At 38.2% G+C, this 18,627-nt stretch overlaps 1 protein-coding gene across 1 annotated transcript in view; it reads left to right on the top strand.

Moving 5' to 3' along the window:
• WDR75 (WD repeat domain 75) overlaps nucleotides 1–12,017 on the top strand; it is a 36,805-nt gene extending 24,788 nt beyond the window's left edge. Inside the window, exons 18-21 of the mRNA XM_032802584.2 lie at nucleotides 358–417; nucleotides 6,622–6,768; nucleotides 6,859–6,950; nucleotides 9,724–12,017. Of these exons, the coding sequence (XP_032658475.1) occupies nucleotides 358–417; nucleotides 6,622–6,768; nucleotides 6,859–6,950; nucleotides 9,724–9,931 (507 nt within the window). The 3' untranslated portion in view covers nucleotides 9,932–12,017. The remainder of the gene's footprint in view (nucleotides 1–357; nucleotides 418–6,621; nucleotides 6,769–6,858; nucleotides 6,951–9,723) is intronic.
• Nucleotides 12,018–18,627: the final 6,610 nt, after the last annotated feature.

Raw genomic sequence — 18,627 nt, 5'->3', positions numbered from 1 at the left:
CTACCTTATGAGCTATTTATTGCTCTTTATGCAAATATTTTTTTTAAAATCATTAAATTATTAAATCCAAAACCTACTAGCTTCCCCCAGAGCTTTGTCTGTCTTTCCCCCTCTTTCTCTCCCTCCTCCCCCCGCCCATCTACATTAACTTTAATTTACCTTTTGGTCTCTGATTTTTTTTCCCCTTCATTGCTTCGTTGTGGTTTCTGTATGAAATATGCAATGGGGAATGTGTCTGCTTTTATTTCACTCAAATAACTTTTCAGATCGTGAAACTATTCTGTAAATAATACATTGAAGTATATAGAACACCTTGTTCCACTCCATAATCTGACTGCATCATTCTGCGTGTTCTAGGATCTACTGACATTTAGCACAAAGTCCGCAGAAGAAAGGCTTACACCATCAAGCAAACAGGTACTTTTTATAGTTGTTCTGATAGTCGGGCTGTGCAAAGGAGTTCAAAATTCATTCAGTTGGACACTTATTTGTCAGATCTAAATTCTCTTCTGTCATAAGTGTTCAGATAACCTTGACATGGAGCAAGGGGGCTAATTTGAAGGTCCAGTCATGTATGGTTTAATTTTTGCTTATTTTTCAGCAGTATTGCTCCTTTATAGAGATTTATTAAAAGCTGAAGTAACAAATTCCTGTCCTTTCTCCTGGCAAAAAAGTGTTAATCTGTCCTAAAAGCACATATCTTAAAAGCGATATCTTAGTATTTTAAAGTACTATTACTTCTCAATTAGCATTTCACTGCAGCTGTTTAAAATCTTTAGTTTTCAGTGTTAACTATTTTCTTGTGTACTTAATCATGGAGATGCTGGATTTTGTAACTTCTGAAAATGCTTTTTAATGTAGAGCTGGAAAAATGCAAAAAATTGACTTTGTGTAGAAGTCAATTGATATTTTATAAATTATACATACAGACCCTTAAAGGAATGAACACCAGAGTTATGAACTAACTGATCAATCGCACACCTCATTTGCATACTTCTGGTTCCAGCCAGGCAGCAGCAGAGACAAAAACAAAACAAACCCCAAAACAAATACAGTACAGTATTGTGTTAAATGTAAACAACTAAAAAAAATAAAGGAAAGTTTAAAAAAATTTGACATGGTAAGGAAACTGTTTGTTTTTGTGCTTGTTTTCATTTAAATTATGATGGTTAAAAACAGCATTTTTCTTCAAAGCTGTATTTAATGTATCAATGTTCAATTGTAAATTTTTGAAAGAATAACCATAACATTTTGCTCAGTTATGAACAGCCTCCATTCCTGAGGTGTTCGTAACTGTGAGGTTCTACTGTAATCATATTGTTAATAGCCCTTTGTTTGAGTTTCACAGAAAGTGGAAATTTGATTTATCTTCATGATCACTAGTGTTAATAAGTGAATTTCAAAATTCTAAGAGCAAGTATTGAGTGAATTTAAAATTCATATACTGAAAACATTCGTACTAGGGGCAGTTCTATACTAGAAGCGCTACATTGGCGCAGCTGCATCAGCATCGCCCACCGACATAGCGCCAGCATAGACAACGCTTAGGTCGCTGTAACTTTCACATCCCTGAGCAACATAAGTTAGGTTGACTTAAGCGGCAATGTGGAGTACTTCCATATTCATTGAATCAGAACAAAAACAGTACCACTTAATTAATTTGATTACTCCTAATTAAGCAATGAAGATCAAAGTTCAAATAGCTAGTATTCACAGTCACAATCTAAAATAATTAAGACTTAAAATAGACTTTTTTTAAAACCATATTCATCTGTTTGAGGAAAATAGTAACTATTCATCATTTATTCCTTACTCAGCTGTACACTGTAGTTCAGTGGTAGTGATACTAGTCTGAGAAGTGACTGTGTAAAACCACTGCCCTGGGGTGTCTGACTCCAGATCCAGGCTGCTCAGCTGACAGTGTTGGGGAGGTAATTCTAATTTCTAGGCTTATGTATACACCCGGAATCGGAAAGTCAAGATGGGTTCTTTCTAGTTCATGCATCAGCATGTGTACTAAAGGATACGTTGTTCAAAGTTAATTGATGCATGTACCAGTACAGAATCTAACTGACTTTGCCTTGGAGCTGTACCTCTGCTCCCATGTAGGGACAGGGAAGATGTGATTTGGATTTTGGGGAGTTCCATTGGATTTGTATGGCCTCTCTTCCTCAACTACTCCTCTCAAGTTCCTTGTTAACATGGCTTTTACAGGAGCCATGAACTGGCTCCACTCAGTCCATGCCCCCAGACCTACTCCTCCCTAGAGGATGGGGTCCAAATTGCAGAGGAAATATTGGTAAGTTATAAAATGTTAGCTGCATTAGCTGTAACCCCCTTCCTCCCTGGGATCCTCGATTCATGAACTTGGGTTAAGGGAGAAGGAAGTCGCAGAAGTGACACTTCTGAGCCATTAGCAATTATCTTTGAAAAGTCATGGAAGGTGGGAGACATTCTAGAAGACTGGAAAAGGGCAAATATAGTGCCCATGTATAAAAAGGGAAATAAGGGAAACCAGGGGAATTACAGACCAGTCAGCTTAACTTCTGTACTCAGAAAGATAATGGAGCAAATAATTAAGCAATCAATTTGCAAACACCTAGAAGATAATAAGTTGACAAATAACAGTCAGCATGGATTTGTCAAGACCAAATTGTGTCAACCAAACCTGATAGCTTTCTTGGACAGGGTAACAAGCCTTGTGGATAGGGAGGAAGTGGCAGATGTGGTATATCTTGACTTTAGTACGGCTTTTGATACTGTCTCGCATGACCTCATAAACAAACTAGGGAAATAAAACCTAGATGGAGCTACTATAAGGTGAGTGCATAACTGGTTGGAAAATCATTCCCAGAGAGTAGTGATCTGTGGTTCACAGTCATGCTGAAATGGCATAACGAGTGGGGTCCTGCAGGGATCGGTTCTGGATCCAGTTCTGTTCTATATTTTCATCAATGATTTAGATAATGGCATGGAGAGTACACTGATAAAGTTTGCGGATGATACTAAGCTGGGATGGGTTGCAAGTGCTTTGGAGGATAGGATTAAAATTGAAAATTATCTTGATGAACTGGAAAAATGATCTGAAGTAAATAGGATATAATTCAATAAGGAGAAATGCAAAGTACCCCACTTAGGAAGGAACAATCAGTTGCACACGTACAAAATGGGAAATGACTGCCGAGGAAGGAGTACTGCAGAAAGGGATCTGGAGGTCACAGTGGATCACAAGCTAAATATGAGTCAATAGTGTAACGCTGTTGCAAAAAGAGCAAACCATTCTGGGATGTATTAGCAGGAGTATTGTAAGCAAGACACGAGAAGTACTACTTCTGCTCTACTCCACGCTGATTAGGCCTCAACTGGCGTATTGTGTCCAGTTCTGGGCACGTTTCAGGAAAGATGTGGACAAATTGGAGACAGTCCAGAGAAGAGCAACAAAAATGATTAAAGGTTTAGAAAACATGACCTCTGAGGGAAGATTGAAAAAATTGGGTTTGTTTAGTCTGAAGAAGAGAAGACTGAGAGGGGACATAACAGTTTTCAAGTACAAATAAGGTTGTTACAAAGAGGAGGGAGAAAAATTGTTCTTAACCTCTGAGGATAGGACAAGAGCAATGGGCTTAAATTGCAGCAAGCGTGGTTTAGGTTGGACATTAGGTAAAACTTCCTAAATGTCAATGGTTAAGCACTGGAATAAATTGCCTAAGGAGGTTGTAGAATCTCCATCCCTGGGGATTTTTAAGGGCAGTGTTAGGATATAGATATTCAGGCTTGTCTGCAGAGGTCTATACTTTAAGAATTTAGGTGTATTCTTATCACTTAGCTAGTTATAGAGGTATAAAAGAGAGAATCAAAAATCACTGTCTGTCTCTGTAATGGCCTTCTCTTACTGTGACAGGCTAAGGCCTTCAGCTAAGATGTAGTTAGGCAGCCATAAGCTGGGAAGTGTATGGTCACATCCTCACATTCCAAACTAGTCACATTGAAATAAGGTGCTATTGGGCTATTAGAAATACAATCCTGTCCTGATATTCCTATCACCTCCAGAGAAAGGGTAGAGCCTAGAAGATGTAAAAGGAAACTTAGTTTAATAGCATCCTGTCTGGCAAGAACTCACTTATCAATAGACACAGCTGGAAAACCCTTATGTCTGTATAGATGAAGTTGTGAAATCCTCACTTCTGTATTGTTTTGTGTGTTTATTTGAATGGTCTCTGTCTGGTTCTGTGATTGTTTCTGCCTCCTGTATAATTAATTTTGTTGGGTGTAAACCAATTAAGGTGGTGGAGTATAATTGGTTTAATAACCATGTTACAGTATGTTAGGATTGGTTAGTTAAATTTCAGTAAAGTGATTGGTTAAGGTATAGCTAAGCAGAATTCAAGTTTTACTATATAGTCTGCAGTCAATCAGGAAGTAAGGGGTGGGGGGGGAATGGGAACTGGGAATGGGGGAATTGGGATCATGTTTCACTAAAGGGGGAAATGGGAACAGGGGAAATGGGAACAGAAACAGGGACACAGGCAAGGCTCTGTGGTGTCAGAGCTGGGAAGGGGGACACTAAGGCCTTGGCTACTCTGGCACTTTACAGTGCTGCAACTTTCTCGCTCAGGGATGTGAAAAAAACATCCCCTGAGCGCTGCAAGATACAGCGCTGTAAAGCGCCAGTGTAAACAGTGCCGCAGCACTGGGAGCGTGGCTCCCAGCTAATCCCCATGAGGAGGTGGAGTATGTGCAGCGCTGGGAGAGCTCTCTCCCAGCGCAGGTCCTGTGACCACACTCACACTTCAAAGCGCTGCTGCGGCAGCGCTCCTGCGGCAGCATTTGAAGTTCGAATGTAGACAAGCCCTCAGGAAGGAAGTTGCTGGAAGTTCACCCCAATAAACATCGAATTGTTTGCGCCTTTGGACTTCAGGTATTATTGCTCTCTGTTCATGCGAGAAGGACCAGGGAACTAGGAGGGTGAAAGAATAAGCCCCCTAACAAGCAGGTTGGACAAATACCTGTCAGGGATGGTCTAGATAATACTTAGTCTTGCCTTGAGTGCAGGAGACTGGACTAAATGACCTCTCGGGGTTCTTTCCACTTCTGTGATTCTGTCTGCTGGGCCCAAGAGCCATTGGATGCCAGTCCCCTGGCCAGTCTATCACGCAGATAGAGTGGATTGAGGTAAATCACTGGTTTTAATCATTATTTAAACCAGCAAGCAGCAAACCTTGATTTAAATAATTGATTTTAGTTATGGTTTGCATTTGTACTTTTTAGTTATTTTCCAAAAGAAAAGTTGTTTCTCATGGGTTGGTAACCATTAAAGCAGGTTGAATTGAAATGTAGTCTTTATACTATATGTGGTGCTTCTTTTTGCTAACCAGGAAAATACATTAAATCTGTACATGCTGATTTAAGCAATTATATAGCTTAATTTACGTTTATTTAGATTATTAATAAAAAATATAGGAGTTATGTTAGAAAATGGTGAATGATTCATTTCTTCTTTACTAGATTAATTTTTTTACTTGATTTGTGCCAAGCACTATTTGGGTGGAAATTCAAACTCCAGTTAAAAATGTAAAAAACAGAAGTTTAATTTTTTTTTAAATAAAAGTACCTTAAATGTGCTAGATACTAAACTTTTTTTTTCTTATAAAGTTGAGCAAAATATTTTTCATATTTAAAACTTGATTTATTAAATAAAGGTAATATCTGCAGTTAGTGAATTAAACTGATTTTCTGGTTATCGTGTCCTTCAAGATTTTAGAACTAATAGATCTCATCCTCTCACACTTAGATTTTATTCATAGATTGGAAGAGGAAAACAAAGTATTCCTGCCATTTTAACTCCCAGTTAGTTTCTTAATTTTGAATAAGCAAATAATTTAACTGAACTAGGGGAATAAACTGAAATAAAGAAAAAATATTCTTCCTGCATCTGCAGAAGAGGCTACTGTTGTCAAAAACTGGTTTAGCACTACAAAACATTTTGATTCCAGGTGCATAATCAGTGAGTGACTTCCACCAGTCCAGTGTAATATATATTTGGCAGCAAACGTATTGCTTAATATTTTTCTATTTAATTTAAATGACCTTAATAGATTATAATCTAAATTTGGACCTTATCAGTTTTTATCCACCCTGCATGCAGAGGCAGAGGGGATAATATGCCATTGAGTAATTGAAGTAATCTGATCTGATTTAGAATGTGCACAGAAATCAGATCATCTGAGTAGAAAGGTGCTTTTTTTTGTTGTTACAAAGTCACTTTTCTGATTATAACTGAATTAAAGTTTAATGTGGAGTATTAAATGTAAAATTTAAAGCAGAATATTCACAATATCCAAGTGAATTAGATTGTATCTGAACTTTCTTGCATATTTCTATCTGACTGTAATTAGACTATATCTGAACTGTGCCTTAGTAAAAGGCGAAAGATTTATACGAACTGAAGAGAAAGCAATCTAAACACATTACCAAACATTAGCATATGGTTAGCTGTTGGCATTAGTATGAGAGGAGGAATTCAGATTCTTGGCACTTAAAAATTGTCCTTTTCTTCTCAGAAAGGAAGGCCTCCTTCCCCTTTTAAACTACCTATTCTGTTTTTTACTTTGCTCTTTTTAGCTGGCAGTAGAGGAGAGTCTCCCTATGACCCCCTTTTCTTTGCTATTGGGAAAGCACAGGCATCAACAACGATCCAAAGAGAATGCAGATCTTGACACAGCAGTTGTCCAGAGTCACTTACCCCAAGATTCACCTGCAATCAAAGAGGTTAGAGAGAGTGTGTGTGTGTGATAAACAAGCATATATAAAAGCATGAAAAATGGAACTTCAATAAAACCTGTTTTCTTGTCTCCTCAGCTCCTACACACTCCTGCACATGTGTTGCCATCTGCTTCTTTCCTGTGTTCCATTTTTATTAATTCAATGCTGATATCCAAGGAGAATAAAAGGTAAAAACAGTCAAGGCTGGTGGCTTCCAACTGACACATGAAACTTATTTTAAATATCAGCTAGATCTTCCTAAGTGTTGTGGCAATTTTCCTATTTTTTTTAGTAAGAATTATTATAATTAAGGTGCCATTTCTGCAACCACTTAAATATCTTCTAAAGCTACTTTTTAAATATAGAACTTTTCCCCCTAAGCTGTAAGATCTTGTTAGATTGTTATTAGAATCAATATATGCCAATTTATTGATTTTTGGGGCAGGAGGGTAAACTTTCTGGCCTCCATGTAAACATAAGCAAAATTGCCTTTTAAGTTTAGAAATTTCTCATTTCCCATTAAACTGTTTTCAACCTTCATTCAAGGACCAAATTTTTTTAAATGATATTTTTTACATAAATGTCTGTTAGACATTCACAGACCTTTCCATTTATTTGTATTAGTGAATTGCACTTTGAATCCATGTTCATTTCTACATACTCCCCATTTTAGAAGTCTCAAGAATTGAATACTCTATCTCTAAAGGAGATCATGAAGTCAAAATTTAAATAGTTAAAATTGGGGAGAGAAGCCCCCACAGGAGTTCCTAGGGTTTTTTTTTTAATTTAATTTATTGATAGTATGCATAGCAAGCTTACGGGATTAACTGGTTTAGCAGCAATATGCAACACTTTGGTATGTCTGCGGTGTCTTCGTTTATGAAGCTTACTCTTTTGTGAAATGTATGTTCTTGTTTAAAAAAAAAAAAAAAAATCCGTATAGGTTGGTGGCCTGTGATAGTAATTTTGTAGTAGATTTATTAGCATGCTAAGTACACTGAAGCCAATAAAATACTTAGCATGCTAAGATTAACCTTTAGACCGCCTGTTCTTGAAAACCTTTCATACATAAGTGTGTACCAAACAATGAATTAGATCTCCAGAGAAATACAGGTTGTGGTTGGGTTGGTTTTTTTGTTTGTTTTTTTAAATTATTATTCATATTGTGGTAGTGCCCACCAGCTCAAACCAGGATTGGGTATCCTATGCATTAGGCATTTCACAAACACTTGCAGAGACATACACCAGCACTAGACATCTTTGCTGGTACAGGGAGCAGGTGTTTTCAATCTTGTTTTTGCAACATTTCTATACCAGCAAAAGCTGTCATGTAGATGCAGTTATATCAGTATAAAAGTGCTTTTGCCAGTAGAACTTGCTTCACCCACTAAACAAGCTTAAGCTGTATGGGCAATAACACTTTTTAGCTGGTATAAGCTGTATCTACATTAAGAGGGTTTGTCAGTAGTCCTGGTTAGAATTTCTGCACATACAGTCTAACAGCTTATCCCATAAATACTTACACATGTGTAACATTACTCATCTGAAATTCTATTGTAATTACTGAGTCTATCCAGATAAGTAAAGTTACACATGAGCATAAGAATTTGTAGGATGGGGCTCTAAAAAGACAGTGATATTCAAATATGTAAAAATTGTATAAACACATGTACATGCAAACATTTATGCACTTTATCTTGATATAGTAGCCATATCTGCCTGTCAGTGGTATATAACTTGCATATGCGTGAAGTGTACGTAGAATTTATTTATTGTGTGTGTGTGTGTGTGTGTGTGTGTATAAATTCTACATACACTTCACGCATATGCAAGTTTTATACCATTGACAGGCAGATATGGATACTGACATCAAGGTAAAGGCAGGCAGAGATATATAGGGTGTGTGGTACAGATTTCTTAATTCAGTGATGAGTATAAGACACCCATGTTACTCGCAAGCAGAGAGTTACACAGATCATCTCAGACAAGACCAATTAAACTTTCAGACAACATGCAGCTGCTATTAGGTAGCAGGTAGGCAGCGTAGGTAACTATTAAACATTTGTATTGGGACTCTCTTTTTTGAAACCCATTCTACTTTAATATCATTTGGTCATCTGCACAAGATTGAGGGAGTGTGAGCGGGAGAGAGGACACTATAAGCAATAACTTCTTAACTTTTCAAAGAAACTTTAACTGTAATGCTTTTTCCATATTTATAAATGTCAACACTTTAAGGTCTGATATCTCTGCATTCTCCAGGCCTTAAAGATGATATTGTGGTCTGTAGGGAGGGTGGAAAACTCACTCTTCCAATGGTATAAAACACCTATTTCTAATCCTGTAAAATCATGAGATTATACCTATTACTGATGCAGGACTGAATATAGTCTAAACAGTACCTTTATGCAAATATAATATGGAGAAAAAAATTATCATATGTTTCATTTCAAATAAAACGTCAGGTATTTGGAAGTGTTCAAGGGTTTGGATTGTTATAATAAATCCAGGAGAAATGGATTAATGGGTAGAGAATGGGTAAGATGGGCAAAGGTGTGTGATACATGCAGTTGAACATATAGCTGTTCAGTTTAAGGGATTGTTCTAGTGCCCATTTAAGCCAATGGGAATTTTTCCATAGACTTCAAAGGACATTGGATCAGACCCAACTATTAGGCCTTACTGTAGATATTTGTAGTGTGTTTGTGTATATATGTGCTACATATGATGAGAGTAATCTGTTTAAATTGGAAATTCTTTGGGGCATATCTTTTCCTTGTAAGTAAAGTAGCTAGTGCTCTTGCAGTGCTACATAAATAAGTCATATAACGTGTATAAAATTCACCTGCACAGACAATTTAACTCAGTATCATGATTTAATATCAAAACTATATTCCTCATTCCTTTCTGTGGTAGAATATACTGATAGTCTCTCTTTTTGTCTATCCCTCTACTTTAAAGTGCCGGAGAAGTGGTTGATGAAGTTGAAATGGACAGTGAAAAAGCAGAGGATGAATCAGATGAGGATTTAGAGCTTACTGAGATGGAACAAGATATAAATCCTACAGAATTTTTGGGTGAAATTACTGAAACTAAACTGTCTAAATATCAGGAAAAACAACTGCGAAAGATAAGAAGAAGGGACTACAGTTGGGTAGCTGCTCTCTAGAAACATCAAGACATGTTGCATTTTATATTAAATACTGTGTTCTACCAAAAAGCTCTCATTCAGTCCTTTGTCATAAGTTTCTTATTGGATTCTAATATTTGATATAAAAGCTCTTATTTCAAAGCAAGTATTTTGAAGTTTTAATATATTTTAGTTAAGAAAAGAAGCCTGGTCTTGGGACTAAAGCACAGAATCTGGGTTTTGTCCCCACTCTTATCTCAGACACACGGTTACCTCAAACAACTGTTAACCTCTGTCGTTTATTTTCCACCTGTAAAATGTAGATGATGGGCTTGATTCAGTTCTCTATTATATTGGCTGGTGCCCTCAAATATCTAAGGCACAAGAAAGTCTTTGAAAGGGTCCCAGAACAACTGCTCTGTCAGGGATGACCTACAGAGGGCCCAAAAGTGGGCAGTATTGATCACGAAGGGACAGGCAGTTTTCCAACCAGGATTTCTATAGACTCTGAACCTCACTGCATAGCAGCTGTTGCTATTTATCTTGTAGCTCCTGAAAACCCCAACTGAGGATCAGGGCAGGGTCCCATTGTGATAGGCTCTGTACAGGCAAGTAACATAGAAGACAATCCCAGCTGCAGAGAACATACAATCTGGGTGGTGGACAGGATGTGGCAGATGGACAAAACACACAGGGTGGGAGAAGGAGGTAAATAACAGTTTAGCAGAAAAGCAGAAATCTCAGCTAGCCACCGCACAGGCAGAATCCCTGGGAGTTCAGCAGTGCAAACCCTGACTGTCCTAATCGCCCGCAAATAGCAGCTTACCTGCCCCATCGCCACCACTTCCCTTTGCCAGCATGGACGAATGCAGCCTAATACTTCACAGGTTTGAAATACAATTGTTGAGCACTCAGAGATCTTTGGATGTAAGGTGCTTCAGATGTTGAAAGTATTTGTGATCACTACTTTCTAATAAAACATTTCAAAAATTCCAGTTGACTGAACTTCACCACTTAAAAAGAAACAGCATCTGTTCTGCAAGGACAGTGAACCCTTTAATGGGCTTCTGGTACATAAATGAAGCAAAGAATAATAGTCAAAGAATAATATAACCGTTAACTGTACAGGTAGATCTTTTTAACCACTTACGTAATGGGCATTTTGTTGCTCAGCCCCCAACTACCACTGTTTTATCACCAGTGTTTAAATCAGTGTTAGCTTCCTCATCCCCCATCCCCAGTCAATATAAACATGCCCTTAATTATTTCGATGTAGGGTGTAGAAAGGTTTTTTGGAAAGCTTCCTTTCTTGAGCTCTAAACAAAGGTATCCAGAACCATTTGGCTGGGCGTATCACTTCCACCATTTCACTAAAACACTGCTATTCTTGTTTTACAGTCAATTTATAGTGTTGACTTTTGAATTTTATTAGAAATTTATCCATCACTCACATCAGTTAATTAGACTTGAGCAGTTCAAAGCAGGAACCACAAATGCTCAAAAGATTATCTAGAGTATGGTGCTTAAGTAGCTTTATCAGCATAAATCTAGCAATTACATGACTTTGTATTCTGAAATCATCAGTGGAAAAAATTGCTCAGCACTTTTTGCTGATCTGCCCAATGTATAAAAATGTCAAGGACAAATTTTCTACGTGGAGCTCTAATGGAATTACAGAGGGTTCCAGAAGTATCCAGAGAATCACATGGGTGACAGTGACCAAGGCAGCATTCAACCCTCTTCCACACAGATGGGCAGACTGAACCAGCATGTTGGAGACTTCCTCTTTTCTGCCATCTGTGTATAAGAAAATAAAGAAAGAGAACGCACAATACTTCAGTATGGCTTAGTTAGGGTATCATTTATTCTGCTCTATTGTTACAAATAGTGTGGATGTTCTTGTGTATTGAAGTTTTGCACCCATCATAATAGAAAATGTATGTACTGTAATGCTACAGAAGGAATACAGGTAAACAGTAACAGGAAACTTCATTATTACTGTGTTTGAGAAACTGATAGATTGCCCAAGAGTTGAAGGAAGGAACAATTGTTGGGAAATGTAATGCAGCCTGTCTGCTTTAACTGCCCATCAAGCTTATTTACAATAAATAGTTTGATACCAGCAGAATCGCAGTGTCATCATTGTTTAACAGTTCTGTAACTAAAACAGCATATGATGGTATATATTGCAAGTATTTGCTGAATGGCTATTACGGTGGAGAGGAGTGTCAACCATATGCTATTCAGTAGCCCAAAGAACTCTGGCTTCTTTCTGTTCAAAGGACAACATTTTATCAATGAGGAATACAGGCTGAGTAGCTGTTCAAGGGTAGGGTTGCCAGACAGTGGGTCTAAAAGGAATACTGGACACTAGAAGTCCGGTTGCCACCTACAGGAGCTAGCAGGGCATGGGGGGCATGTGCCCCACCTCACCCCCAGATTGACCTGCCACAGCAGGGAGAGGGGCTCTGTCATCCCACAGCCAGGCTCTCACACACCCTCGCAGGCAGCCACCACAGTGGTTGGGAGGCTGGTGGGCTCTCACACGGACCCCGAGTGGAGCAGCTGGTGTGAGAAGGGGTGACCCCATCCCTTCCACTCCCCACTCAGCCCAGCTACCAGGGTCAGAGTCACCCAGAAATGGGTCAGGGAGTTGCTAGGCTGCTTGAGAGAGAGTCTGGCTGTGGGAAGTGGTGGCAGTAGGCTACCTCCTACCCAGGCCCAGCTGCTGGGGATAGGCTGAACATGTCGCAGGGGAGGGGGGAGCAGATGCAGTGGAAGGAGACTTCCCCCTGCAGGTAACTGGCGGGGTGGGGAGAGTGCAGTGGTCCCTGGCCTGGGCATGAAGGGAAGGGGAGGAGTGAATGGAGGGTGGGTACTTGTGGGAGGGCATGGAGCAGGGGTGTCCAGAAATTGGAAAGTTGGCAACCCTATTCAAGGGCCAACATCACACTATTCCCGGTAAAGCATTACCTGGTTTCTTGCATTCCTATTGTGTCTCTCTAAACATGACCGAGTTTCAGAAAGAGATCAGTGTTTATTCCCTCACCTAGGGTCTAACTCCACACTGCTGCATTTAAGCTATGAGCCTGCCCTTACCTGATCCATGAAGGCCGTAGTGAGCCTGATATATTATCATTAGGTTCCTCCTCTAACATTCTTCCCAACTTTATAATTCTCACGTAGCACAAGTTTCAAAACTGAACTATTATGTGCACTTGTAGGATGTCGGGATAAAATAGCACCAAATATAAGCAACTATTTAACCCCCTCAAATCTAACACATGAAGTGACTGCAGTGAAGTTGGCACACAGTGTCACATAATATGCTAAATGTGTGGGCAAACTAAATACAACCAATGCAAAAATAAAGTATGTTGCTAAAAGGTAAAATATGTCCATTCTTGCTTTAATTTATTTTTGCGAATATTGGCAGGCATTCATTGCAATGGAAAAACTAACTCTAGTATCTTAGATCAATCCCAACACTGCTATATGGATAATATGACCTCCTACCAGCAGATGGAGACAGAAAATAAGCTACTTTCTTTTCATTCAGGTGTGTACCCGAGAAGCAAAAAAAAAAAAAAAAATAAGTGGATTTTACATAGTCATCCTTTTTGAAGTGACAGCTTTGAGTCCATAGGTTTTTAGTAAATTCATCAGGTGTTAGTATGAAATGTCCATAGACGCTGACTGAGATCTAAGTTCTCTGTCAGTCACCTGGTAGAGCTCTTAAGTACTAATCTGCTCTCTATAGGAGAATAAGTGATTCTAGATACTATTAGTAAAGAAAGACAGCAGCACTATTTCTAAAATATTTTCTATTCTGTAAACTTAGGGCAGTGGGTGTTCACACGTTTAGAGAGGGTACATCAGCCTTGAAAACATGTAGTCTGTAAGGAGAATTTAACCTTGGTTTATGTAATTTATTCAAACTGACAGTGAATGCCTGAATGGAAATACATGATGGACAAGATGATTCCAATTTCAAAGGAATTCACATTTCCTTAAGCATCCTTTGAAATGAAAGGTGCTATTCACCATAGTTTATTTTTAATTATTCAGAAAACTTGGGATGGGTTGACCATAGTCAGCAGCAAGGAAATTATGCAGCTCCTCTTAAACAGGTGGCAATAAGAGCCATGTGTCATGCTATCTCAGATTTTATGTATCCCATATATTTTTTATTATTTTGTTTGGTTATTTAGGAAGCTTGTTTGGCTCTGCAGTGCTGTTTTGTTTGGGGTTTTTCTTCCCCCACTTGAGGTAATCTTCTTACTATGGAAATAATATATAGCTACAGATGGAGTTTAGTGATAGCTGCAAAGGCAGAAGAATGGACTTTGATTATATCACATTTTAAAAAGTTATTCTAGGCACTTTTTAGAGTTTTTATGTTTATTTATTTATACCTATTTTATGTGCTGTATTCCTGTAGCCTTGGCTATACACAGGGTGACAGGGGGGAAAAGAACACTTTTAAAACCTCCAGAAGTTATATAAACTAGATTGTCTATATAATACGGTATGGTAATTTTAAGTCCTGCTAGTTACAAACTCCCAGGGACAGAATAACAGACTTTATAACATTAGAAGAGGGGAAATCTCAACTCTCCAAAGACTATGTGACTTGTTCTTCTAACCCTAGTGGCTCATAAGATAGCTGATCTTAAAATAATCCTTGATCTAGGACTGAATATTGCATGTCCTGAACCTTAGACCAGTTTCGGGTTGGGGGAAAAGTCTACATTTCAAGTAAAAAGGAAAAAAAATGGTAGATTTGAAGTAGAAAAAAATGGCTGCTTGAAAGCTGCTCAGGGGCTTGGAATGTGAACAATTCCACTAAAAAAGGATTAGTGGACAGAGTGTAGGTGATAAGAGGGTGCCTGTTTTGGAAAGTCCTTGTTTTTTCAATAAAATAATTACAATTGTTTTACTCTGTTACACAGAACTTGGGAGAGATTTTTAGAGCATTTCAATGGACATTAAAAAGTATGGCAAGTATATGACACACTAGGTTAAGTTACAGACATAATGTCTGCCTTAATTTTGTTTCCTGAATTCTGGTTCTTTTTTTAAGGAATGTGGAACTGTTATATTTTTCTTTTTGTATTTGTAATACGAGTGCCACAAAAGAACTCAGATGGGAGACTGATTTTTATCTCCTGACCCCAGGCACGTGATATGGTACAAGGTAATACTCCTATCACTTGATAGGAATCAATGTTCATCTGTTACAGGAGTTACGGTTACATTATTGTAGGATAAAGGCAAGACTGAATTATAAATAAACTCGATTAACTAAATATAAGCAACATTACTCTTGAGATGCAGATGGAAATGAAAGTACATAAATCAAGTCTTGAAACTACTAGGTATGGGACAAAGAAATAATTGAAAGAAAGGAGGAAGGCATTTGTGACAAGTCTAATTAAATACTCCCTGTTGGCCATTCACCAGACTTGCTGTGAGGGAATCAATTGTTGGATCCCATGTTCTTTAACCCTCCTGAGTCTGAACCAACACTGGACTGAGTCCAGGCACTGCCCCTGTCTTGGGGTCCCTAAGCACATTTTTTGGGTGTAGTTCCTCTACTTAGTACCCCCTTCTGAGTGTTGTGGCCCAACAGTCCAACTGGCTGGCCCCTGTTATCAGTGCTTACTCCTGAAACTCCCCAAAAGCTTAAACACACCTTCTCCCAGAAATCCAGTCATATAGGCATTCTGGATCCACTGGTTTACTCTTCAAGGGCACATGATAGGTGTAACATATAACACACAGAGAGACATTGCACAGGATTCTAAAACACCATTGCTGTTTATGTAATTGCGTGAGAAATACACAGATCTATCCAAAAATAATAAAACCTACATGCATTTCCTTGCCTCAGTTTCCTCACCAGTCCCAAGCATTCTCTGAGCTGGGATCAAAGTCCTCTGGGGGAGTCTAAGATCCTTCTCCTGCTGCTCACGGCTTGATTTCCCAATCATGGAGCCTTTCTAGTTCTTTCTCTCTTCTCCCAGGTAAGCTTGTTTTGCCTTTGGTTGGTCCTCAGCTAAACCAGGTACCACTGCTTTAAAAGCATGCAATCTGTTACCCTCTCCTGCCCCAAACTTCCTGTGTGCCTCTCAGAGTCTTCCCACTAACCCATCCAGCTGCTGACTTTTAAAGGCTAGCATCTACACCTTGGTTTCTTTGACCTGCATTTGGCGATTTTCCATCCCCCAAACATGAGCTTCTCCCCTCCTCTTGAGGAGCTGGAGAAAAGTGATTATCTTGGTTTTAGCCAACCTCTTTACCATATCAGTTGTGTGGTCAGAATACAAATGTTAAGGTTAACTACCCTCCATTTTCCCTAGTCTGGTGGTTACTTCAACAAGCCCTGTCAGCCCTTGGCGGATTCCACATTTACATAAAGGCATTTGATGATCTAAAAGAAATTAAGATAATCACACACCACAAGGTTTAAATAGATGAGCCATGTTTGCTTCTAAATGTAAACCAGGGACAGTTTCTCTCCAGGGACAACACATCAAGTTATATGGAACATGGATTTCTGAGAGAGACTTTCTCAATCTTGAGGCCTCACTGAATCAGTGTTCACTCCAGAGAACCAGAACTATCCAGCACTAACTGCATAATAAATGACTGACAAATATCAAACACATTCCATGTGTGACAAACATTCCATGCCTGCCATAGTCCGAGGTTCTGATTCTACAGCCAGCTCTGTGCAGGTGGACCCTGTGCCTATGCAGAGCCCCACTGAGAATTTCCTTACATTCAGCTTAACTGCAACATCAGGGTCTAATGTACATTTTTTCCCAATAGAATCTTATACTTCATGATTACTAACCCTTACAACCAAAGACTTAGCTATTTCTGTTTACCTTTCAAAGAGGGTAAATTATAGCTATTATTAAGTAGCAGTGATTACATTGTAATAGCTTTTTTTTTCTTTTATCTTTTCCCCCAATGTGTTTTAGTTATTTTTGAATGGGAAAAAAAAATAAAAATATTATATAAGATCGAGAGAAAGAAAGAGACATCTTGGGACATAAATTCTGTTTTCTGTGTCTTCTAGCTCTTCATATTTGATGCACTATGCATTGTATATATCTGACTGCCAATCATATGGCTATTTTGCACTGGAGTCCTTCTCTTCATATATTGCAGTCTGCCAACACACAAACGTGTGATTTGCCTTTTAAAACCTGGGTAATAGTCAAAATGATTGTCAACAATAAATAAAACAGGAAACAACTTGAAATGATGTGGGATATCCTTTCAAAATGTGTGTTTTCTATAACTTTAGGCCAAGGTTTTGAAAACTGGATGCCTAAAGTTAAACTACTAAATCTGGAGTTAGATGGTTAAATAAGTGACGTGATCTTCAAAACTACTGAGTACCTGGCTGCTCCATTAGAAGAATTTCACTTATAGGAGTACTTCTTATGATCTTGGTAGTTTGTGTTGGGATTGGAGTTTTAGCCCAATGATGGCAATATGATTGATGATGTATGTATGGGATTGGAGTTTTAGCCAATGATGGCAATATGATTTATGATTTTTTTCAAACTTCTGTACAATATATGTAGACCTGCATTACTATTTGCACACACAAAAATTGCTTCACCTACTGAAATGTAGCCATTTCTGGGATGAAACACAGTGGTTGTTCAGCTGCCTTCAGCAACACTGCATATCAGAAGCAAAAAAGATGATGTAGAGTATTGTAGCCAGTTTAAATTGTAGAAGGGATTTAGGTAGGCAGATTGTAATTATGTAAAGTGGAATTTAGCCAGGATACTAGAGGTACTCACCTCTAGTTCTTGCAAAAGGCATTTAAGTCACATTTCTGCATAGCTCAGGGCTTTAACGAGGGTATTAACAGAGAAAAAAAGAAAGTAGCTTCCCACAAAAGCTGGGTATCTTTGAACCATCTGATTAAGATTTCTCAATATACAGCACTGATTAATTTTGCATTACTGTTAAGAGACTCAGTGTGAAATCTTGACCCTCTTAAAATCAATGACAAAACTCCCATTAACTTAAATAGTGTTAACATCTCACATTCATACTCTAATTACAAAGAGGTTAATTTTCTATTTCTTGTCTGGATGTCTAAAAACAAACCTGAAAACAGTTCTCTGTCTGGTACAACTGGTTTGGCAAAATTTATATATATATTGTATATATATTGGTTGCCCTGAGATTGTTTTTCTTAATATTTTGGATCTATTCACTAAACTTAATCTTTTTGTTACATGAGGATACACACTGCACAGCATGTAGTCCAAGGAGAGGCCCTCACAGCTCTGGGAAGGTGCGTGTTAGCAGTCTCTCTCTTCCACTACAACAATAATGGACAAGTTTTTAAAGCCCTTTGTATGCTCAGGAGAAGATCATCTTTTTAATGTAATAAATCAGAATTCCCATTACTACGTAGCAATATAAAACATATTGGATCTAATATAGCAATTCCTAATTGCCCTGGTACCAAAGGACTAAATAGTTAAAAATAAGTTTCAGATAATACAATTTATAATATTAATAGAAAATACTTTCTGTTTGAATGATATATAACTTCTCTTCTTGTGTCACAGTGGGGTAACCTTTTGACCTTTTCTCAAATTCTTAAATGAACCCCATCCAAGAATTAAGTTTTGTTTTATAAAAATTATTGACAATGGAGCTGTGACCTTCATTTTCTGTTGACCTTTATGCATATT

The sequence above is a fragment of the Chelonoidis abingdonii genome, chromosome 10 (genome assembly GCF_003597395.2).
Source record: "Chelonoidis abingdonii isolate Lonesome George chromosome 10, CheloAbing_2.0, whole genome shotgun sequence".
Classification (NCBI taxonomy): Eukaryota; Metazoa; Chordata; order Testudines; family Testudinidae; genus Chelonoidis; species Chelonoidis abingdonii.
This window is presented reverse-complemented; position numbering and strand designations above follow the sequence as displayed.